At 31.6% G+C, this 25,277-nt stretch overlaps 2 protein-coding genes and 1 long non-coding RNA gene across 3 annotated transcripts; 1 reads left to right on the top strand and 2 right to left on the bottom strand.

Moving 5' to 3' along the window:
• Positions 1-6,845: 6,845 nt before the first annotated feature.
• On the bottom strand, positions 6,846-9,151 carry LOC147786351 (uncharacterized). Its single transcript, XR_015414650.1, has 2 exons — positions 8,941-9,151; positions 6,846-8,455 (listed from the first exon to the last, which is right to left on the bottom strand). It is a non-coding gene; the product is annotated as an uncharacterized LOC147786351 (long non-coding RNA).
• A 2,860-nt stretch (positions 9,152-12,011) lies between these two features.
• Positions 12,012-15,256, top strand: LOC111783558 (uncharacterized). The gene is given in 6 exon segments (XM_023664487.2): positions 12,012-12,145; positions 12,325-12,494; positions 13,984-14,045; positions 14,048-14,109; positions 14,209-14,323; positions 14,935-15,256. Coding segments are annotated over 5 exon segments (468 nt in total). The 5' UTR covers positions 12,012-12,145; positions 12,325-12,327; the 3' UTR covers positions 14,997-15,256.
• A 1,238-nt stretch (positions 15,257-16,494) lies between these two features.
• Positions 16,495-24,174, bottom strand: LOC111783557 (uncharacterized). Its single transcript, XM_023664485.2, has 13 exons — positions 23,919-24,174; positions 23,135-23,238; positions 22,269-22,540; positions 22,103-22,177; positions 21,960-22,018; positions 21,674-21,809; positions 20,894-20,990; positions 20,542-20,608; positions 20,138-20,236; positions 18,136-18,225; positions 17,616-17,770; positions 16,970-17,071; positions 16,495-16,878 (listed from the first exon to the last, which is right to left on the bottom strand). The coding sequence occupies exons 3-13, from the start codon at positions 22,519-22,521 to the stop codon at positions 16,737-16,739; spliced, it is 1,275 nt and encodes a 424-aa protein (XP_023520253.1). The 5' UTR covers positions 22,522-22,540; positions 23,135-23,238; positions 23,919-24,174; the 3' UTR covers positions 16,495-16,736.
• Positions 24,175-25,277: the final 1,103 nt, after the last annotated feature.

Genomic DNA, 25,277 nt, shown 5'->3' with positions numbered 1-25,277 from the left:
TTATCAGAGAGCCATAAGTTTTGATGCTATGATAATTACATAACTATACATATTAATGAACTCTATAAATTTTAATTATAATATACAATTTTAGTTATACAATTCAATTATTATTTTAATTATAATTTAAAAATTTGGTTATGAATAGTTTATACATTTCAATTTTATTAAATGGTGTTTGACATATTTATTATGATTAATTTGTATGATTTTTTTAATTGGAAGTTATATATATATTTCTTTAAATGGTTGTTTAAATATGTGAGAATAATGTTTTTTTTTTTTACCATTTTCTTTAAAAAGTTATAAAATATTAGAAAAGGAGTTTCTAAATTGAATTTAGATGTATTTGGAAAACTAGCGAGAGGGTTGGGGTGTACATTCAACCCAACAATCCGGACCAATCCAACCCAAACTATAAGGGTTGGGTTCATTTTTCTGAACCCAAACAGACTCGATTTTGGTTTCGGGTTCGGTTCCCTTTGTTTCTTTCTTATTTATTTATTTTTTTTTTTCATTTCATCCTATCTTTATTCATTTTTTTTTTTCTTTTTTGCTACTTAACAAAGATTAGATGGTGAATTAAAGAGGTGAACTTTACTCTAATAAATTAATTTAGATTTATAATTAACACCAATTATTTATAATTAACCCGTTTCAAAATTTCTAAATTAAAAAACCCTAATTAAAACTTTCAAAATTAAAATTATTGTTTGTTACAAAGTTTCCAAATTAAAACCCTAATTAAAACCTTGTTTGTTTGAAAGTAAATTAAAATTATTGTTTGTTACAAAGTTTCCAAATTAAAACCTTGTCTGTTTCAAAGTTTCAAATTAAAATCCTTTTTGATAAATTTAGAAAAGGCTTAGGAAAAAAAAAATAACAATGTAACACTATCAACAAAATCAAAATTCAAGACCTGAAAAATTAAAAAATGAAACAAAACAAGGGTGATGTTACAGATTTCAGATTCAGCAACTTTTGGTAAGCTAGCTATTGTCATTTTTTTTTATCACGTTTCTAAACATGGGTGATGTTACAGATTTTAGAAATAAAAAATTAGTGTCACTTTTTTTTTTACCACGTTTCTAAACCATTGGTGATTTTACAGATTTTAGAGATAAAAAATTGGTTTGACCATTTTTTTTAAATGAGAAGTTAAAGGTTCTCGTCCTTGAGTCTGAATTTTTTTAAAAAAAATGGATGAATAATGTCATTTAAGTAAATATCAAGTCCATCATTTGTTTGCAATGAGTATTATCGAAATTGATTAAACTTCAAATAATTGTGTTTATTTGCTTTTAAAATGTCAGTATAATTATTTAATTATATTGATTTCTGTACTTTTAATTATTGTTTTAACAAATTTTTGACCAATTCAAAATTTTTAAAAATGAATTCTTATTAAATATAAATATAAAAATTAATTCTTATTAAATATAAATATAAAAATTAATTCTTATTAAATATAAATATAAAAACCCCTCTTTATTTTAATAGAATTATACCATTAAAATATCTAAATATATAAACTTTCTCTTGTAAAAAGTAATTCTTATTAAATATAAATACAATTTTTATATTTAATAATAATAACCCCTGTTTATTTTAATAAATTTGTACCATTAAAATATAAAAATATATAAATTTTCTCACAAATTTGGATAATGTAGAGACTTTTTTTTTTTTTCTTTCGATTTAAGAGGGGTTAGATACCCATTTTTTATTTTCAATGGTTAGATATCAATTTTTTTCTTTTGAATGGGTTAGAGATTAAATTTTGTTATTTTTCATTTTCTTATATTATTTCAATTTTATTAAAAGTTAGACCTTCTAATAATTATTATTCTTTTCAACTTTGTAGTTGTGGGTGCGAACAACTTCATAGCTAAATCCATTACGTTTTCAAACTCTGCTGGAGCTTGACCTAAACACGGCCAAGCAGTTGCTCTTCTAAATAGTAATAATGTAAATTATACCGTATTCTACAAGTGCGTGTTTCTTGGCTATCAAGACACTCTATATAAATGGGAAGAGGTTGTTTTTCAAAGATTGTGAAATCTAATGTACAGTAGATTTCATATTTGGAAAAGCACTTGCTGTTTTTCAAGATTGTAGAATTTACGCCCAACTACTAAATAACATTATTATTGTCACTGCACAATCTAAAGAAAGCATAAAATAAAACAATTGAGTGGCTTTTCGGTTTCAGAATTGCAGTGTAATGGCCTCTCCTGAACTTGGGCCAGTAAATGAAACAATTGTGTTTCTTGGCCGTCATTGGAAAGACTATTCCATTGTGATTTTCATAGAATCGTTTTTAGACTCAGTGGTGAATGAATTATCAGAATGGTCCATCTGGAAGAATCAAATGGGCAGGATTCCATGCAATAGAGGATCGAAAGGAAGCCACTCAATTTACTGTACGACAATTTATTAATGAGACTACATGGTTGCCAGAAACTGGTGTACCATATAGACTTGATTTTTTTTAATATAGATATGTGCGATGTAATAAGAGTTATTTAGTATCGTTTCATATCTTCTTTTTAATTCTTATTTTTAATTTATTATTGACAGAATATTTTCAAAGTTATTTTTTCATTTTATTTTTATTTTTCCCATCTTTAATCAGAAGAACCAGACAAACTGTGGAACGCTATTATACCAAGGCAATATAACTTTGTATTTTAATATTAAAATAACACAAGTCAATTAACTTTTTGGAATAAAAAATAGTTAATTAATTATGTAAGTTTGGATAAAGAGTCTGTAATTAATTTGATGCGATATTTGAGATTAAAATTTTTAAACCATCAAAATTTACTTTGTAAAAAAATCTAGAATAAAACATCACATGAAATTTAAATTTAATGTATATTGAGTTTTTAAATTTAGAACACTTTTTTTTTATTCTCATCTGTGCCTTAATTTTAGGGTTTCATAAATACGTTTTAAACCTGTTAAATTTCTCAAAAAAAAAAAAAGTTTAAAATATAAAAATATTTACGAGATAAAACCAACCAGACATTTTTATTAATTTGACATTAAAAAAATATAAATATTTTTCAATCATATTTCACATTTGATAAAAGGCGGCGTGGTGGCATGGTGCAATCAGATTTGTTGTTTGGTGATATTATTCTTTTTGTCAGATTAACCATCACGTGTGAGATTGTAACTCCCATTTAATTATTTTTTTTTATCCCTCCGTGTGACTGCAAATAGGGAAAAGTGTCAAATTAAAATTTTACTTTATCAACTTTTCAATTATTTTACTATTTGACCCAACCCCACATTTAATTGATTAATAAGTAATCATTAGACATTATTTGAGTTTTTTTCTTTCTTTTTTTTTTTTTTTGAAAAAAAGGAGTCTTAGTTTAATATCTTTGCTTTTAATAAGTAGTTTTTTTTTAGGTTTAATATCTTTGCATACATCTTTTCTATTCTTGACAGTTCTTGTTTTTTTTTTTTTTTTTCTGTTTTTTTATTTGACCAAACAAAAATGAATTAAATTTTATTAGACATTAATTTGAAAGCTCATCGATTTTATTCTTATTAGGAATTTATAAATATAAAATAAAATGAAAAAACAGTACACCAAATAAAATCACACTCAAACAACACATGTCTCAACGAGAGAAACATTGGGACGAACACAAACCATACCCCACCTCTCATTTTAAGACACCCCACAACTACTCTTCATAAGCTCACCTGCAATAAAAGGAAACGTGAAATGGTTTATCCGGTCGGACATAAACTTGGGTGAGACGAAACACCCTTCCCTCAATAGTGCAACGCCATGGAACAAAGGAGTAACAGAACACCTTGATACACACCAGCGATTACCACCAAAACGGTGTAATACCGGCTGGGATATAGAAATAAAATAAATAAATAAAATAAAATAGAGGAGGAAGCGTGTGAGAGGTGCAACCGTACCCTGCCACCGCCGACCATCTATGACTTCATCTTAAGTTGATCTACGAGGTTTGAAGATGGTTGTAGGCGTCGGAATCCAAATCAGGAGAGAAAAACTAAGGGGAAGAAGTTCGGAGACAAGGGAAAGAGAAGGAAAAAAAAAAATCAGGAGAAGAGGGAAAACCCCGCGGGCCGACCCGCATGCACGCGGCCTGCCCGGCCCATCGCGCGCATGCGGCCTGCGTAGCCCATCATTTCAGGAGTTTTTAAAATTATTTTGATCTCACACAGCCACCGATCGTCCCCATACGTTCCCTCCCTCCTCCAGCCTTCAGCCAATGTCTCGAACACCTGCACGCGCGGGCTCCACTTGCGAGCAGAGTGCAGGCAGAGACACACTAGTAAATGTTGCTAGTAGTTCATGTTTTGGCCGGAAAAATAGGAAAAAAAAACGGTGAGAAGACTAATTTCACTCTGTCTTACTTTTTTTCATTTTCTATTTGTTTAAATATTTATCAAATGAACCATAAATTTAATGAAAAATAGCTATTTTTTGAAGGAATTAGAAAATTAAATCTATTATAGAGAAGGATTTAAGTTTGATTTTTTTTTTTTCCTCAAGTAATTAATTTTGATGTAATATTGATTTAAAATATACACAATTGGTAGGATATATATGATTCATTATTTTGGAAAAAAAATTTATTTATTATGATAATACAGATGTTTCAACGTCCGTGTTAAAAATCTTAAGACACATGTCATCAACCAAGATAAGAAAGATTTGAATATTTTCCAGTAAATGTCATTATTAACTTTCCAAACCAAGCTTTGGAGAATACTTCAAAGTTGTTCTTTATTACCTATAAAAATGAGTACAAAGTGGAGAATCAGAAAAGAAAAAAAAAATCCAAGGTGATGGTGAAAAAATTCTCTAGTATCATTTTTTTATTTCTTTTAAATTGTTTGTGTCTCGTTACTCGAATACATCAAACTGCAGCTTCACATGATTTTGTCAGAGACGCTTGTAAGAAGATTGGAGAAGAAGAATGAAATTTTTGCTATGATTTGGTAGCTTCAGATCCTCGTGCAGACTTGAAATCAAACTTCTCAGGACTCCTGGCTATCTTCATAAACCATTCCATTCCATATGCCTCTGATACTTATAAGTACATTGTGGAGCAGCTGAAGAGGTCAGATTTAAGCCATATGTCTCGTCAGGCTTTCGAACTCTGCAAGACTAAGTACAAGGAGGGCATAGATGATTTAAAAACATCGTTACAAGATTTGTTAAATGACCCTACCACAGATATGGTTGGTGGTACAAATTTGGCGACGGGCGCTGTGACTTAGAATTTGACGGCACTGCACCATATCCACCATATTTGTTGTCTCGTCACAAAGGCTTAGGTCAATTTCTGGCGCTTGCATTGGGAGCTGCAAATTTCTTACAATGCAAGTACATGAATCCTTGCTATTTTGAGTGAAAAATACTTTAGTCCTAATTGAATTTCAACCCGATGTGAAATCAATAAATCAATTATATTTCTTCTTCTAAAGAAATTTAAAGATGAATCATTATCTTTATGAAAATAATTTTCAGTTTTAAAATATAAATAAATATAAATAATTTTTAGATACCCATAATAAAAATCCTATTATAATAGGGATGATGATGCATTCCTTTTATACATGCAATTTATTTTTTATAAAAATAGTCATTAATTAAGAATAGAAATATTATTGATTCATTGAATTCCGTCAAGTTGAGATGATTTGAGATTTAATAAAGAATTGATATTTGGGAAGAGGAAATGCATGTGAGTGATTGAAAAATATCCCGATATGACCAAATGATTTGACGGTAAAACGCTTCAATTTCTAACTCGATCTTATTACAAAATTAAGTGTGGGGTAGGACACAGTAAGCGGAGTTGAATCAGCTCTCATTTTGTTTTCTCGAGAGACGCACAAAAAAGGAAAATTAAAAAAAAAACATTCGATTTCACTTCAAGATTTTCTCCATAACAATTATTAATATTATTTTATTATCAAATTGTATTAGTCATATTCTGCATATTAGTTAAGAATGAAACATTAGTAACGACTCTAATTAAGTAGAGATTTAGAGACGCTACACATAATAAGTAGTAGTTTTAGTAGGTCGGCTAAGTAGTTGTTTCCTATTAGAACGTCCATCTTGTTTCGCTAATAATACTAATTTCCTAGCTAAACTTAACTTAAATTGAGAAAACGAACCTTTTACCAACCGTAGTTGTCTTTAGTAAGTTCGTATTCATCTCAGGAAGGGTTAAAAAAAAAAAAAAAAAATCATTCATTTTTAACCTCCACGAGTCGATAGGGGGAGGGGACGCGTGTGCAGGCGGTATTCCGGGTCGAGGCGCGGGTCCCGGATCACAAGTTGCTGGTCGCACTGGGTTAAACATTTGGGCTGGGCCGTTGGTTGCTGTCGGCCCGCGTTCGAATGCTATTGTCCAGTATGGTGGAGATGGGTTGGCTGTTGAAGCTGGGCCGTTGGGCACGCGTATGTTTGTGTCTATATTAACACATATAGTCTCCACCACAAGCTTTGAGAGGTTTGGATCATTCCTAATTTTGAATTTTAAAAATAAAATAAACAAAACATACAATACCATAATTCCATTAAATTATATTTGAAGCATCTAAACATTATCATGCATAAAAACCAAATTCCAATTCTATCTTCTTGTTAGATTTTTTTTATGTTATTACTTAAAAATCTAAATCAATTCAATTTTTTCAAAATTTTATATGATTTGTAATAAAAAGTAAAAAAATGTAAATGAAAATGATGTCTAAATTTACTATTGTAATTTGATAAAGACAGTTCACTTTTTTTTTTTTTGCTAAAATAGAAATTCACCTTTTACACGATATTTCATTTCTTCATTCTTCTCCTTCCTCTATAAATAAACGAGGGTTCATTCAGTAAGAAATATACCAAGCTATCAATACCTTGGCCTAAATTTCAATTTCCTAGCTCCATCTATTTTCATCTGCCCGTTAACATGTCTAGCTTCTTCAGCTTCTTCCTTACTACGTTTTTTCTGCATGTATTCTTTTGTAGTAACACTTCTTATAATGCTACTGTTTTGTTAAATGGAAAGGGAGATTACACAACCATCGGTGCCGCTACAGCAGCGACATTGAATAAAAGTAACTCCAGGTTTAACATTCATGTTACACTTGGAGTATATTATGAATACATAAAAGTTAAATCGTCCAAAATGTTTATTACATTAACGGGTGACGATGCATCTACCACAACGATAGTTGGTAATAGGAATCAAGGCACTGGCTTTGGACGATTACAACCAATTGGTAGATGTTCCAAAGCCAGTGTCTTGGCTTCTATTACCCAGTACCCACTACCATCATAGTAGATGCATCGTCACCCGCTAATATAATAAATGTTTGGGATAATTCAACTTTTATGTATTCATAATATACTCCAGGTTTAACATGAATGTTAAACCTAGAGTTACTGTTATTCGATGTCGCTGCTATAGCGGCACCGATGTTTACGTAATCTCCCTTTCCATCTAACGAGACAATAGCATTATAAAAAATGCTACTACAAAAGAATGTCATGTAAAAAAAACGTAATAAAGAAGGAGCTGAAGCTAGACATTTTAACTGACCGATGAAGACGGATGAAGTTAAAGATTAAAATTTAGACAATAGAGGGGTGGTTATTTAGAAAGGAAGGAGAGAAAGAATAGAGAAATAAAATATACGGTGTAAAAGGTAAATTTCATTAGCCATAAAAGGTTACTGTCACTATCAATTCACAATTGTAAAAACAAGAAGAGAGTTAAATGTGGATTAATTTGTTTAGCAAAGGTATTACATTATAATAACAATAAAGAATCATTAAAAAAAAATGTATATTTGTTTAAGTTATTAAAATATTTTTTCAACACAAATTTTAAAATTAATAATAATAAATAAGACAAAAATAAAGTAATTAATAATAATAATATAATTTTAATTTCATCAAATTCCATGTTGGTTGATATAAAATAATAGTATTAATTTAGGAAGCATGAGTATTTGAATATATAATGCTTAATTTATACCTCTTAGCCCCTCTGATTCCTTAGTAGATTTTAATCCTCCCATCAATTAAAGAGTAGAAAAGTCAATGCTTAAAAGCTTGAAATTAGATTTAAACTTTTTAATTTTCTTATTTAGATTAATCAAAAAATCTAAAACGTTACCGACCAAATTTATCGTTTAACTATGGGTAGTAATAACATTATGGCTTAGTCCAAGTTTTTTGTTTGACTTGATCGTGGGTGGAAACAACTTTATGGCTAAGTCCATAAAGTTCAAAAACTCTGCTCGAGCCGAAAACAATCAAATAATGTCAATCAAACGTGTATAATTCTTGACTTTTAAGACACACTTTACGCTAAAGAAAAGACGTGGATTTAACTTACCAATAGTTACAAATTGTTGAGTTCCAAATCCAGTGTCATTGCTCCTATTAACAACAGTGCCCATTATCACATATTAATGAAATAAAAATCATTCATGGTTTTCTTTACTACCATCTTAAAATTTATTATTAATAATTCAAAACCTTTAAAAGAGTTTATTTTTAGAATTTAACCAAGCTTAGGAGTGAAGATATTTAAATTGGAGCACATGAGTTAGAACCAACATTTAAAACATTTAAATGTATATAAAAAAATAATTAATTATTCTGTTCAAACTAAAAATTATATAATGTATTATTTTCGTTGCATGAATCATATATATCAAAAGATTGTATGTATTTAAAATACTTACCTGAAAATGTAATAAATTAGAATTTTTCATCTGTTATAGAAAGTAACTATTTTTTACTAGTTTTGTAAAAAAGAAAAAAAAAATGTTATAAGCAGTACATAATGGGAGCAGTAGGAGGAGAAGAGGAATGAACAGAAATCGCAGAGAAGGTAAATAAAGAAATATACATTTCCTTACCAAAAATAAAATAGCTTTGATCTCCCCAATCTGACACCTATGGTCAATATACAGATTATCAAAGCCTCGATTGGCAGAAAAAAAACCTCTGGTGGGGGTGGAGAGTGTTCTGTCGGGGGTGGAAAGTGAACGGGTGGGGGCGGAGAGTGGACTGGGGGTGGCGGAGAGTGGACTGGAGGTGGTGGTGAGTGGAGGAGGATGGTGGAGAGTGGTGAGATAACATAATTTATAGGCGAGGGGAACAAAGACGATGAGATAATAATGAGGTGGGCCCCACTAAGATATTTTCCTCTTATTTTAATGATTTTTTTTCTTTTAATGGATACATTAATTAATGCGATGATTTTTTCTATTATTGTGTGATTTTTTTTTTCTTTTTCTTTTGGTTTAATGATCTTTGCTTTTAATGGATAGATCATTTAATGAGCTGATTTTTGCTGTTATTGTGTGATTTTTTTTTTCCTTTTTCTTCCTCCAGCCATGTAAGAATCAGGAAGATAATCAAATCATCTATCAACTTGAAATTTAAATTTCTCAGAAAATCAACTTTTATATATATAAAAAAACTATGAACTTCAAAAGATAAATCAAATTAAGTTTCAAAATATTAATTAGGGCTTGGTTGTCGGGTAAGGAAGATATATCATGGATCCGGTTTCGGGTCGGTCAACCCATCTGAAGCCCAATATGAAACCCAGGAGGATGACGCGTGTCACGCATGCAATCGACGGCCTTTCGGCCCAACACGCGGCCAAGCCTCACGACTCGCGCACCCAGGGACATGACCCGGAGTCCGCGCCTCGACCCGGAACCACCCGACACCCGGATTGAATACCCTCGCCAATGCCTAATTCTTAACATTTTGAGTTTCGTTTGCCTTAGATAACATTCAACGATGGTGGAAGAATCCTTAAATTAATGTTATGATCTCATGACTTGGGATTTTGATTAAAAATAATAATTAAATGTCATATCCCACCTTAAATTAGAACCTAAGAGAAACCCACTTTTAATAAATTATCTCTAAATTTAAATTTTAAAAAATCAAACTTGTATACAGAGTCATATTTTAACTCTCGATATTAAGAAGTTAAAAGACAAAGTAAGGTAGAAACATAAGCTAATCTAAATTATGTTTCAAAAGGTTAATAACGTCGAGAGGTTGAAGAGATCAAATTTAACAATCAAGACTCGACCGTCCTAACATATAAGGGAGCACAGGCAAGAAAAGTAGAGTATTTATCGGTGATTTTTTCTTTTAATTAATGTTCACATATTGACTATATATTATAATTTTTATAATTATTTTATGTTTAATTTTTACTTAAGGAAACCATACACATCAATCATAATAAATGTCATCATGCGCCATATTAAATATTTATGAAATGCAAGCTAAATTTACTGAAAAATAGTTATTTTTAGAATGAATTATAAAATCAAATTTATTATATTTTTATATACGGAATAATTTAAGTTCACATACTTTTGAGTTATTTGTATCTCGTTACTCAAATACATTAAACTGCAGCCTCAAATGATTTTATAAGAGACGCCGGTAAGAAGTATGAAGAAAAAGAATGGCATTTTTGCTTTGTTTTGATAGCTTCAGATCCCTGTGCAGACTTGAAATTAAACTTCACAGGACTCATAACTATCTTCATAAACCATTTCATTGCATATGCCTCTTATACTTATAAGTACATCGTGGAACAGCTGAAGAGGTCAGATTTAAGCAACATATCTCGTCAGGTTTTCGAACTATGCAATACTAATTACAAAGAGGGCATAGATATTTTTAAAACATGGTTACAAGATTTGTTAAATGACCCTAACATAAATTTAAAATTTTAAGCATTAAATTGAGATTAAAAATTATTTTTTATTGGATCTATATATTTATCTTACTCAACGGTTTGAAATCGATAGTTTATTGTCAAATTTAGAGTATAAATTACATTTTAAAAAATAAATAATTTAAATAATAAGACTAATTAAAAGTAAAGAAAAAACTCAATTAAAATAAAAATAAATGGAAGAGAGAACCTAAAACCTTCGTCTACCTTTCACTACGTGCTCACTTTCTTCTTCTTCACGACGGCTCCTCCCTTTCCGCAGTTCAGTGTCGCCGCCGTCTTTATTCCGCCCGTGCTGACGGCGTTTTGTTCCCCGTGTGCTGTCGCTTCCTCATAGCCGGCTGCACTTATTTTTTACTTTATTGTTTATTGTTAAAGGTATTCTCTCAATCTCCATCTATTGACTTGAACTTTAATGGATATTAAAATGAAAGAGGAAGATAACTCGTAACACTATTCTTAATTAGAGGATTGTGTGATCTCAAAATTATTAGTTATTTGTTCTTTATTTATTGTTTTAAACTCATATTTGTTTGAGAAAAATTAATGTAATATTATTTAATACAAAATATTCATTATTGAAATTTAAATTGAAATTGATTCTAAAATATTAATTGGGAGTGATATTAAAATTAATTCTTTTATTTTGAAAAAAAAAATAATAGGTTTTAAATTAACATAAAAATTGAAGATTAATACAACGTTTATGTGGTAATTGAAATTATATTGAATTATACAAAATATTAGATAAACTTGAATTATGTTTCGGGTATTTATAAAAATAATTTTAACGATTCGAAAATTATTTATAAACCTGCACTTAAAATTATAGGGAAAAAATTAATTTTAATACTGACGTGTACTTGTTAAATTTCATTATATTTACCTTAAACTGGGATATATATTATTAAATTCCTGATGGGCCTCGCACGAACCGGGCCTAGATATATATTATTAAATTCTTGATGGGCCTCGCACGAACCGGGCCTTGTATATATAGCTCATTCCAAGAGGGCCGTATCAGAAGGCATTTTTGCAGGGACGAAACACTCACTTTCCTCCCGCCCTCCCGCCAAGGTCGAAACACTCGCTTTCCTCCCGCCAAGGTCGAAACACTCGCTTTCCTCCCGCCCTCCCGCCATTGCTCGAAGCTTCTGAAGCAATTCTTGCGAGTACAAAGTTTGTGAAGAATATTGCCATTCCTTTCGAGTTTTTCTGTAAGTTAATTTCGTCTGCAGAAATCGTTAATTACATCTCTTGCTTCTTCCTCTCTTTGTGTTGTTTCCGCCCTGTCTACTCTTTTTTCGCTTCCTTGTGATGAATTTTTGTCATCTGTGACTATCTTATAGGTTAGTTAGATGAAACACTTGACTGTGTACTTGAAAATGTCTGCGTTTTCTTTAATTTGCCTTTCGTGATTCTTCGTCCCTTCGAATGCATTTAATTGTGGAATTGTCTTAGATCCTTTGTCGAGAACAATCGAAACTGATTTGAGTTATTTTCGTATCTGATATTGTACGTACAATAGGCAATGGCTACTGAAGACGACTCCGTCGAACAAGTTGCTGCAGCACGTAAAGAGCGATTGAGAGCTCTAAGAGCTGCTCAGGAATTGTTAAACACTTCAGATGAGAAAAACTCTGGAGGAGAGGATAAAGAGAATGGTGCTACTGAAGATCCTGAAGATCCTGAAGAAACGTGAGTGTATCTTTTTCTTCACTTGTATTATAACTTATTTTTTCTCGTAGTTTTTTATTCGATTTCTCGAGTTAGTCTATCAATAATGATTGTATTGCTCTAATTTTGAAAAGTTATTCTCCTATTCATGGATCGCTTTATTTCTAAGCACATCTGTAACATTCAGGTAAATTTAATTTGATTTCTCCGTCTGTAGTAGCCTCTCTCTAGTCTGTTCAACTCTATTCTCATTTAATTGTGTTTCTAAAGATCTAGCCTATGACATCTTCTCTAAATGTAGGATGCTAAACTATAATTATAGATTAGAAGCTTCTAACCTACAGAAACATGAATGATTTGAAAGAAAATATCGAGAAAATATCGAGAAAGTTGCACAACAATCCATTAAGGCTACAGCATCCTGTAGAAAAAAATTAATTTCTCATATCTCCTAGAAACTGAGACTCCAGCGGAAAAAAAAAATCCATCGAAAGTAACGGTATAAAGGAGATGAGGAGGTGAAAAGAATAGATTTCATGCTACTCTCTCTGACCTGAATGTCTGTCTCCTTCTACTAGGAACGATGATGTCCTTCTTCCTCTGCCATCAACCACTTTCTTTCTATCTTTGTTTTTGTTGCCTGACCTCTTTCCATCCTATTTTAACTATTTCTCTCTTCTCTTCCTCTAGCCTCTCATCTTTTCTTTGTGTTCGACGTCTGAATTTTTTTTGTACTTTCACTTTACGGTGGGAGTCAATACTGGAATTACATGCTTGCACAGTGAGCCAAGTTCTCTATAATCTGGCTTGGGACATGTTACAGATGATTACTGCATGCGGTAGCCAGTGTGCCAAGCTCTCTAAAACTTGGTTTGGAACATATTACAAATGACAGGCTTGGCAGTAGTATCTGTGCATTGTCGAGGCTGCACAGTCAAAAGTTGTCTTCCTTTCCTCAAAAGCTGCATCTTTCTGTTTTCAGACTAGAGTCATAAATGGCCACAAAAGGTCCAAATAGAACAGAAGACTAGCCAAATATTTGATAAAATTGTATTAGGAACCAAGCCGTAAAGTTTATGTTAACATGATGCATATGAAGCATGCTTGTAAAAGTATCCTCCCATTCACTGAGATATTTCCTTCATTTTTTTTTAATATATTTAAATTCTACCTATCTTTTTCTTTTTTAATTTCTAGTTCTTAATATCGTTTGGCTGGTAGACTTTTGGATGATGATGATGTGATAACACTAATGGCAACATATAACTTGACTTCTTATTTATCTTTCGGGATATATTCATAAAATGATTTTTTGGGTTATGTTTTCACGATTACCTTCAAAAGTGTTTCAACATTTGAAAAGTTGACGTACACAGATACTATGCTAGTTAAGTACCTTTTCCCTCTTGCAATGAGTGCAAAATACGGACAAACTCATTTCGTGTTGGATTTTTATGTGCCTCATTTTCCTTCTGAGTTCTTGATTCACTAATAAATTATCCTTTTTCAGTAATCTTAGTATGAAATTTCGGAACTATGTTCCTCATGATAAGGAGCTTCAGGAGGGAAAGTTGTTCCACCTGTATTGCCGAAGTTTGAGGACCCTGTTGCTACTGAACCTCCACAATTAAAAGAGGTAGTTTTTTCAGTTCTGCTTTTATATGTTCTTAAATTAACCATTGCTTGTACTTGTCGGATCTTTTGTATTAATTACATTCCACTGGAAAATTTGTAGGATCCATTTGTAAATATTGCTCCAAAGAAACCAAACTGGGATCTTAGAAGGGATGTGCAGAAGAAGCTTGATAAGCTAGAAAGACGTACTCAGAAAGCATTATATAAGCTTATGGGTGAGTAGGAATTTTGAATTAAAGCTCTGCCAACTTCATAAGTCTCTGTTTTATGTTCATTCTTTTACTCGCTTCATTTGGTATAGTAATTGGACATGGGAAATTTAATTTATTCGCTTTGTTTGTCTGGGAAGATATCTATCTCTAGTCAATTAGCATATATATAATATTGTTTTTATCTCCTAGTTCTATCTCGTGGTTCCATAAATATATATTTCATGTATTTTACAATACTCCACAAGTTTCTTAGAAAAAAAAATTTGAAGTCTATCAGTTGTGGATCTTTTCATTTAACAGTCATCCCTGCTGGGTAGTTAAAGTTGGGGGATTTCTGGGTATCGAGGGAAGTTGTGGAGATTGGAGTAGAATAGAGCTAGTTTAAACTATAACCTTCCAGTCTTTAAAGGGAATTATTGAACCTAAGAAACTACAATCTTTAGGAGATGTAGGTTACTCTCATTACCGTATGCATTGGAAGTTACAAGAGTGATTATTGTGTGTATCATAAGATGGTAGAAAATGATATGAAGCTCCTAAAATTTAATAGTGGTTACAACTTAGAGCACCCCTTCTTACCTTTATGAACTTTATTTTCGTGCAATCTTTTGTAGAGGAACAGGAAAAACAAAAGCAGTCAGCTGAAGGAGACGATGACCAAAATATTACAGAATGATAGTATGCCGCCCAAGTTATGAGTTCTCCAGTATTACAGTCGCAATATTCACTACTATTCCGACGGCTTTCTGTCTCATATGGTCAGATTTTCTGTAACCTTTCTGATCATTCTTTGCCGCAAATCTTTTGCTTTTAATTTATCTATTGTGGCTCATGATGTTCCTTGACTAACTATGCCCCATAGCGTATCTCACACTGGATAGTGATTTGTGATTTGTACCTATGCTAAAAAGTACTTTGTACTTCATCTTATCTTCATTTTGAACCGTTTTCTTATTTTTTATCTGCTAGTTTATAAATCTACAATGTATATTAATTTTGCTTCTGGTTTCAGTCAGACCTTTGCAAACGTTCCCAGTCCATTCAATTTCCAGATGACGTCAAACCTGTAAGTATAGATGCAATTAAAAGGTTTTTGTATGATTATTGATAACTTGTATGCTTTCGGTTTTGCAATTTCGAAAAACATGACTGTTTGATTGAGGTCTCAATTTTCAGTTTAAATTTCAACATTTTGAGAAGTATTTATGAAATCTTTTTCGCACAGACTCCGAAGGATAAGTTTAAATATTAGGTTTATGTTATTAAAAAAATATTATTTTTTTTTTCTGTCCACATCTTCTGTTTTCGAACACATTTCTCTCTATTTTTTCTCTCTTTTTCCTCTCATTTTAACTTTTCTTCCTTTCGATTTAAAACCTTTTCTAACGCTTTTTCTCTCTAACTTCTTAATTTATCTTCCTTGATAATTTTTTACTCTTTAGTTTTTTTTTCAATAAAATTTGTTCCAACTCATCCATTTTTTTTTAATAAAATTGCCTCTAAAGAAAACATTATTAAATATATTTCGTTTTTCATATTTTAGAGATAAAAAGTGATTGCCCATCTTTTTAAATAAAAGTTAAATGTTCTCGTCTTAAGTCTGCTTTTAAAAAAATAATAATAGTTTTCGTATTTATTTTAGTAAATATTAGAATTAATGTCATTTTAGTAAATATTAGAATTAGTGTCCATGATTTGTTTGAAATTATTTTATTGAAATTGTCAAAGTTCAAATTTAGTTTATATACCTTCACTATAATTATAATTATTTAATTGATTTCTGTACTTTAAATTTAAAAATTAGTTGTCTTATTAAATATAAATATAATTTTTATATCTATAATTCTAAAATTTTCAATTTTTACTAATTTTTTTTATAAAAATAAAAGTTTTTTTTTTATGCTAAATTTGTAATTCTGAAAATTAGAAGATTAAATGGGCAAATTACAAACTTATTTCAAATTTAAAATTTTAATTTATAATTTTACATAATGAATTCCATTCAAACTTATTACAGAAAGAAGGCTAAATTGTTTTTGAAAATGTTTAATCTGTGAATAAAGAATGAATAGAGGAATCCAAAACTTATTACAGAAGGAAGGCTAAATTGTTTTTGAAAATGTTTAAATCTGTGAATAAAGAATGAATAGAGGAAGCAAATAAAGAAAAGAAAATGAAGTGTCATCGCCTTCTTCCAAGGCAGAAACAATACATTCAAAGGAACTTGGGAACTTTTATTGGAAAATACAAACCGAACATGAATTTATTAAGGAGAAAAGAAAAAGGTAAAAGACCGACCCTATGATTTCACACAATGATTGAAGACCGACAAGCTTTCCCTTGGCATTACACATTTGCTTTCAGCGTCTCTTCGATCCTGTATTGACGTAATATGTGCACATTGTCTTATCTTTGATCACTCTTTTAACTGTTTAGAGCCAACTTGACCTCTATTTATGTTCTCCTCGTTCCATGAAGGATCCACGGCAGGAAGTTGGAATTCGTCTGGCTTTAGGGCCAGGGCGAAATCGGGCAACGTCGGTGCAGTCTCCACAATCCTATCATTTGTTGATTTACAGCACTGAATGATCAACATGGTTTCTTTTCACTAAACAAGTAAACGAAATTGACGATTCAAGAAAAACTTACTTCTCGAATGAGTACAAGTCTCGATTTATCCGTACTTTGCTTGAAGCATCTTTTGGAATTTTTTCTGATAAATATTTCATGGTTCCAAATTGTGGTGGATTTCTACAAGAATACAATAGTTATAAAGTTTTCAAGTTTCATTATATTTTAATCTCTAAAAAAACTAAGTAAATATTTAAGGAACCACATAATATGGAATTTACAAAAATTGATCTGTATTAACTTTTTAAACCAAGAATATATATATATATATATGAATTATAACATTTCCAAGTATCAATATATTTTAATCTCTCAAAAATAAGTAAATATTTAAGGAATCACATAGTTCTATATGAAACTTACAAAAATTGGTCTATTTTAACTTTTTAAGCCAAAAAGATATATATATATATGAAATTACTTTTTTTTTAAGTCAGATATTCGAACCTCAAAATTTTAATGTTTGAAATTTTAGGTGAAGTTTAAACAGAAGATTTAATGTACGAAAATAAAAAATAAAGTACATTCGGTGTAAATATGACATTGTTTTGAAACTTTATAATTCAAAATATGAAATTGAAAAATGAAAATAAAGTTAGAAACGTGTTGCAAATGTGGTAACCCAAAGACAATGAACATAGCAGTGAAAAGAGAGACGAAGTACCTCGATAATGGAGGAGCAGAGTTAAACGCCTCGCATGCCTTTTTACTTTCTTTAAAGTATTCATCGGCTGCTTGCAATGCGGCTACAGCCATCCCATGGGACTTCTCTGTGTTTCCCTCGTCAAGTATTAAACCATGATAATAATAAGCTGCAGCCTGTTTATAATTTAGGAAAACCAATGAGTTAGTTCTGGATAGGAGTTTCCCAGGTGACGATACTGACTAAGGTGACTGACATAAATAAACGAATATCGGTTATAGTTATAGATGATGCAGCAAGTTAAATGACTTCGAAATCGAAATCGAAACAAGCACAAAATATGCAATACCTAACAGAAACAAGGATGGATTAAATTTTTTAAAAGTAAAATGAAACTGACTTATATACACAAGTTTCCTTAATCGGCTGAAAGCAAGAGATAGACAAAGATTCAATAGATTATTCAGCTAGAAATGTTCTTGATCTTATTAACTAATCAAAACCAAGAGTAGTTAGGATATAAAAGCAATGAAAGCGTTACCTTTGCTTCAATGAATTTCCATTTAACAAAAAGCCTGTGCTTCTCTCCCCAACCATTTGATAATGGAAGGTTCATTATGTTATCTTGGGCCTGTAAAGCAACAAGAGCATACATGAGCTGCTACTTGAACAAATAGATTGTGAACATCATTTCAAATAGACCAAGAACAATTACGAATCAATATTTGAGGAAAAGAAAATTGGTCTCAAAGTAATCCAACATCCAGAAACACCAGCCCAGTTGTGTAAGTAATTGACATACAGATAGCTTCCACATGAATTGTAAAATAAGTTCTACACGACATCCTTAAATTTGACTACTTGAATCTAACCAGCATTTCGTATCCCGAAAATAATATAAAGAACCATTGGATTAATGGATATTCATCCACGTCCATACAATCAACAAAGGTCCAACAAATGCATTTGCTAATAATCTGATTTGTCAAAATGTTTCAGCATTCCAAATCTACTTTCTTCTATTTCATGCAAAAGAAAACTCCGAGCCCGATCCTGAGCATTTTCTTCATTTCTAACCAATAGGACACTTGGTGTTCACGTTGGGTTACAGAAGCATGAAGAGTCATTTAGTAATAGGGAGAAAATAACAATCCCTATCAATGATAGTCACAGGCTACATTCCATGGTAGGCGACCAAAATCCAAACATACCTGGACGTGGCATATGTGAAGTTCCTAAAGGGCTGTTTGTATCAAAGTTTACAGGGAATTAAGATGGAAATGGAATACCTGGATATAATAAAGGATGTCAACTATTGGTATTGAGATCCCAATAATTGAATACTTGGATATGAGATACTCGAAATTATTTAATATAATTTTATAGATTAAAATTAATTAATCAAATGAGCTCTAACTAATGAATTGTCTTTTATTTATTTGTTTTGATAAACTTCTATTCATTAATTTTACTAGCATAATATGTTGGTTAACTTTGATATGATGTTATTGATCAAAATGATTTATTTATTATTTTTAATCACAATATATGATTTTTTTTATATTTTATGAGTAAAAAAAAGAAAAAAAAAACGTTATTCCTACAGGATTATAAGAGAATTATCCCATCCCATGGCACCATGCCCAATAATGCTTTTTTATTACCAAACATGAAAAAAGAAGTAGCACACTCGTGGTATAAAGGAACGACAGACAAATGGCCCAAAAAAGTGGTTTCTTAAGAGTCGTGACTAGTTTTCTATGTCTCCATTTCAATATTGATTACTATCTTCTACCAGTTCACATGCCTACAACATCAGGATGCACCAATGCACAAACATAACTACAAAGACACAACCCTCCAAACAAAGTTTTATTGACGGAAAATAGGCAACAATTATAAGTAAATTCGTACTGAGTAAATACATTAATTAATATGCATATATATGGGCGGAAAAAAAGAATAGGTAGTGCTCTGTATTTTCCTACTTGCACTTTTTTATTCTCCTAGTATAATTGGTATAATTTTCTCATCCCTAGTGATAAATAAACTAAAAAAGAGAAGAAAACGATTCAATAAATCGTGTGGTTTATATGGAACCAGATAAGCAATCTTTATTTACTTTTACAACAGCGCATGTAAACATTATTTAATCATATAAACGTAGTAACCTAAAATTGTATGGTGTTCCAATGAGAAATTACTTGATGCTACGTCAGAACAGGAGATGTTATGCACTTGTGAACGCAAATGTATATGCTAAGTACATAATAAGACGCAATGCACAAACTAAAATGGATTCTTTGAATGAGATAGGACATATGCATTAATGTTTCACGTGCAATTGTAGAATACGAAAATTAGCAATGCTGGGATTTGTGCAGCACAATATGCAGTTACAGGAGTCATATTTTGATTGTTATGATTATAAAGATAAAACTCAGAAAAATGGCACTTGAGTCAGTCAACAGAGATCGAAGGTAAATAGTCTACGTATGGTAATTTGAAATCAAATAGTGTGATGAATTAAAGAACAAACTTACCTGCTGCCAGTATTTTACCATCTCACATGCAAGCCTTCGCTTCACAGCAAGGGTTGCTTTGGTGCTATCAATAGCCATTCCTAGCTGGATATCAACTCCCTATGTAGTTCATAAAGTGCAATGAGCAGATGAAGAGGTTGAAGTAATAGGAAGCGTGCAACTTATATGTGAATAAAATGCATAGATGAAACAGCGCACTTGCACTATCCAGCTTGATCTTGAATACTAAATTGTTTGATAAAGATAGAAACTAAACTGGTCCAGCTAGTTCTCTAAGTGGACAATGGATATATTTGATAAGAGGTTCAATATTTCAGAGTATACCAGAAAAAATAAAAAATAAAAAATAAAAATGCATCTAACCAATGTGCCAGGCTATCATTTCGACAATCTGAACATCATACCTGCCCAAGTGCCTGCAGACAAAGTGCTCGAAGAACTCCTTCAGCAAGGTCCACCGGCAGATTTCTCCTACAGTAGTAGACATGCTCAATTGTGAGAATAAAACAGGAGATGCAAACATTTAACTCAAGATACTATCAATAAGTCTTATGGTTGGAAAGAGACAAGATGTTGAAGATGGAGTTCTTTTCTACTTTGTATTGAAGGGGGATCTCAGTTATGTAATTGTCTTTTTAGGTTCAGAGGATCCTTAACTGACTAATTCTTGTTTAATAATATACATAAAATATGTCTGTATCAAATAAAAAGTAATAAGGATGTCAACGACGTTAAGATCACCACTAATCTGCAGACCTGAATTCGGCAGGCAGCTGTGGAAGAACATGTCTAACAGCACAATCCAAATATCCTGCAGCTTTTACAAAAATGTCAACTGAAGCTCGCCTACTCTCTGCAGGTAACACAAGACCACCTTTTAGTACTAAAGCCATAAAAGTTGAGGTTAAATGAAGTAGGAAGAAAGCCAGCCATCTTGAAAATTGCAGTCTGCATTAAATAGAAATTTAATGTCCTAATACACAGAAATATATCCCATATTTCTACAGCAATGACCACGCATCTTTTCTCATATAGAAAGAAGACTGGACCACACAATGGCATCATGATAGATAAAGAACTATAAGGTTCCTTCCTACGCCTTTTTTAGCTTGATTTACATCCTTTACTGAAAACAAACATTCTATAACATTCTTTCATTTAAAAACAAAAGCAAAATCTTCATTCCCTGATCATCTGAATGAGCATTCTAGTAAATAATGGTTGTATGTGAGAAAGATTTAAAGGAATTGAATGTAGCAAATATGCCATATGAACACGCATCAGTTTTAAGTACTTCGTGTCTGCAAAATAGCATGTTGCAGGTTAACTAAACAAAGATCTTGGCAAATTGGTACTGCCATATTCTATGTAATGATTACAGGGCTGGAGAAGATACAAAGGAAACTGGGATATAGTCCATTCAGTATAATATGCATTATGCAATAGAGGTTACAAAGATTTAAAAGAAAAAGGAAAAGGAAGAAAATAAAACTATAGGCCTAAAGGCTTGTAATACAACATTGTGCAGAAACTTACCTTCTGATACTTTTGGTTGATAACCATCAGTTGATGTTCTAGGAAGAAGTAATAAGTTGGCCTGTGATAAAGATAGCATTGCCATTAAGTGTAAAACTGACAGCACCTCATACCAAGCGTTGGACATGACAGTTTCCTGCAAAATAATTCAGTTTTAGTAGATTAATATAATTTCCTCTAGATTTACTTTTCAGACGCAGTTGGGAAACTACATAATTTTCAAAGATGAAATTATTTTAACAATAAGGCAACAAATTTTCTCGAGTAATTCTGGTATCATAACAACCTCCAAATCATCCTCCTGATTGATCCACGCAAACTGTACTTTGTGCTGAAGCTGGTTTCCTAGATAGAGCACACAAGAAATATTCTTAGACATTGTCTTACGAAACATATACATCAGTCATAGTCAGTCAAAATCCCGCTTACCATCTTTAACTAATCCCAAAAGAACAGGCAAATAATCTTCCAGAGCCTGCTGAAGATCAGCTATTGTTGAACCACCTAAAGATAACAGTAGCATCTGGTGTATCAAATGCAAAGAAGATAAAATACACATAAGCTTTAAAGAGGACAAACCATTTTCATTACTGACCATGTTGGGTAGCAGTTTTTCTCCGCGTTCTAGTAATTGTTGGACCTTCTTGGCCAGCCATTACAACTATACGAGTCCTCAAAGCTGATAGACGTTCAACTATATTTTTAGATAGATGATCACCAAGTGCCAAAGAGAAATCTACTGGTTTAGGAATGCGCAGACCAGGAACATAGACTGAAACTTCCCCAATGTTTCCCGGCCTCCGCCTGTTTCCACCAGAATCTGCCGGTTTTGAAGCAAGGCATCCCATAGCCCCAGAGATGAAATATCTGCCCACACAATGTCAATGGTTCTCAATTACTCTGAACTTCTAGGCATTTTATATATTCATATGGTATAAGTACCAATTCATCAAATTAGTCCAGGAATAGATTACAAAAAAAAAACTACGACAAATGAGCTGATGAAGAAAATTCGATGAAGAAATAAAACATAAATTTCACAAGAGCGGTTGCCAGTTGGCAACAAAAAAAGCAGATATATAAATAAATAAATGCCAACTAACAAAGCAGAAGTAGTAGGCTATTCACGAGTAATACAAGTCACTCTTAAAATTGTCCACAAATTTTAGTGTCAGTCCTTTCCTTCCTACTAAATAGTTCTTCGTCTTCGTTCGTCATTACCTTTTTTTACCAAAAATCAACTTATTAATTGCAAGAAATGAAATATAAATCCGTGCTCAATCGGTCACTAATCAGATGGTTTATCAATCAGTCAAACTTCTGGCAGATTCTTAACAAAATTGATTCAACGGATATAAAAAGACGATAATAGTAAATAGCTTAGATCAAAAGAAATGCAAGAGTCACATGAAAAGAATGAGACACAACAGATGCCTTTCGCAACTTTTTTCTAATACCTACCGTTCTTTTTCTTGTAACAACAATAAGAATATATAGGCGACGATGAGCTAGCAAGGACGCATTGATTTACTCAGAAAGCGCGGATTCCTCCTCTTGCACCGATCCTGCAAGTACATAGTTTAAAAGCGAAAAATGTGAAAATCACGGAATATTAGTAGTACAAACTTCGGAAACCTACAGAAAAAGTAACAAAATGAAAGAAGCTTCTAAAAGGAGGAGCAAAATCTTCTAAAAAGATTGCGAGTAAAGGAAATTCAGGCAAGCTCAAGCAACAGTTGGAGAAAAGCAAAGTTAAGCTAACAACTATAATCATCCTCTTTTTCGCTATTGAAACGTCTCTTGTATTGATGAGGAACCATGCCGTAATTGAGAATTGAAATTCAAAAGAAGACACATAAATACAGGACATGAAAGTAGAACAAACAGAAACAGAACAGAGAGCGTGAAATAAGAAAGACCAGAAAATTGCCGATAATTGAGAATTGACAGGTTCAAACACGAACAAATTCACAAACACATGGAAATGCAAAACTCGAACTCGAACTCAGGAAAGGAACCGCAAACAAATTTTAAAAAAACAGAATGAAACGAAGGCGCCTCCAAAAAAAACCTATGCAGAATACATCAAAATGAAGAGATGAAGTTCTGAATTCCAAGAAAACATCCAGTATCCAGAATTGAAGACTTCGTCTCTGTTTCACACGGTTTTCACATCTTCCAAAAACAGCACAAATGAAAATCACGCGCAAGGAAATGAACATATGAACACAGACAACAAACTCACCATCAAACACTGAAGCTCCAGCAATTCTCAATTCAGAATAAGCCAATCTTCAAAACAGAGAAAGAAAAACCCTAAGAAGTGAATCATTCTTCAGCGGAACACACCTCCAAAAGTTTCAACCTCAAGCAATTACTGTTCACAAAGGCAATCAAAGACAACAGTAGAGAGAGAAAGAGAGGCTGCTTTTGCTTCTTCCGCTATTAGAAGTATTCTAAAATTTCGCCTTCAATTGTCGTTCAACTACGAGCACAACTCAGCTCCCTTTAAATAATAATAGCGTTTTTATGGCGCTAAACTCTCTCGAACTCAGCTCTCCCTTTGACATTTTGACTCTTCCCGGAGAAATTACCACATCACAGTTAAAATTAATTTTTTACCGCAAGTAGATAATACTGCCTCTAGCCGTGATTTTTAAGGTTTAAAAATTTTAATCTCAAATATCACATAAAATAAAATTAATTACATGACTCTTTACCCCCAAACTTACGGAATTAATTAGGTTTTTTAATTCCAAAAAATATTGGTTGACTTGTGTCAGAATATTTTATTGAAATAAATAATTTTACATGAATATTAAAATATTAGAATAAATAAATTTACTTGAATATTAAAATATAAAGTTATGTTGCATTTGAATAACATTGAAATTGAAAAAGATTACATGCTTTTTGCCCTTCCCTCACATTATACTCTGAATGTTACTATTTTGGTCTCATTGCTGATTACACCCACATGCTCATCAAACAAACCGATGTGGGTGTGCCAATAACTTTTTGGTTTCATAAATGGTCCCACCATATTGCTTATTTTTAAATTTATTTTTACTCAACTGAATACTCCATTTTTATAATTAAAGTTTTTATTTAATTAAATTTATTAATTAATATCTTTTTGGTTTCATAAATGGTCCACCATCCCCACTATAAATAATTCATGAGTTTATAAGTGAAAAATAGTATCTCAATTGGCACGAAGTCTTTTGGGGAAGTCCAAAACATATACTCAAAGTGGACAATATCATACTATCGTGGAGATCTGTGATTCTTAACAATAATTTAAATTATAATTTATAAAAAATATGTAAAATATTTATGTTTTAATTTTTTTTATATAGTTTTTTTCAAAAATTTATCTTTAAAATTGAAATGTTATGTCAACATTAACATTTTAAATTTTAGTCAAAGTCCTCCAAATATTATATGGTGAAGCATTTTATTATATAAATATTTGAGCTACAATATGGCCACTCCTTGTTTGTTTATTTAATTGGTTAGTTGGATTTTTTAGTTAATGAATCCTACGTCCCATAATTGCAATTTAAGATCTAAATATATAATTAGCGCTCTTTCTACGAAAACT

The sequence above is a fragment of the Cucurbita pepo genome, chromosome 20, assembly GCF_057944985.1.
Source record: "Cucurbita pepo subsp. pepo isolate OVF chromosome 20, ASM5794498v1, whole genome shotgun sequence".
Taxonomy (NCBI): Eukaryota; Viridiplantae; Streptophyta; class Magnoliopsida; order Cucurbitales; family Cucurbitaceae; genus Cucurbita; species Cucurbita pepo.
Note: the sequence above shows the minus strand (reverse complement) of the source record. Positions and strands in the feature narration are given on the sequence as shown.

What these genes read in the sequence shown, in the direction of transcription:
- LOC111783557 (XM_023664485.2), bottom strand. Translation starts at nt 22,521, where the DNA reads ATGGGATGCCTTGCTTCAAAACCGGCAGATTCTGGTGGAAACAGGCGG. An exon ending in TTTGGGATTAGTTAAAGATG is followed by an intron (nt 22,019 to 22,102) that starts GTAAGCGGGATT and finishes TGCTCTATCTAG; the next exon opens with GAAACCAGCTTCAGCACAAA. An exon ending in CAGCTGCCTGCCGAATTCAG is followed by an intron (nt 20,609 to 20,893) that starts GTCTGCAGATTA and finishes CTACTACTGTAG; the next exon opens with GAGAAATCTGCCGGTGGACC.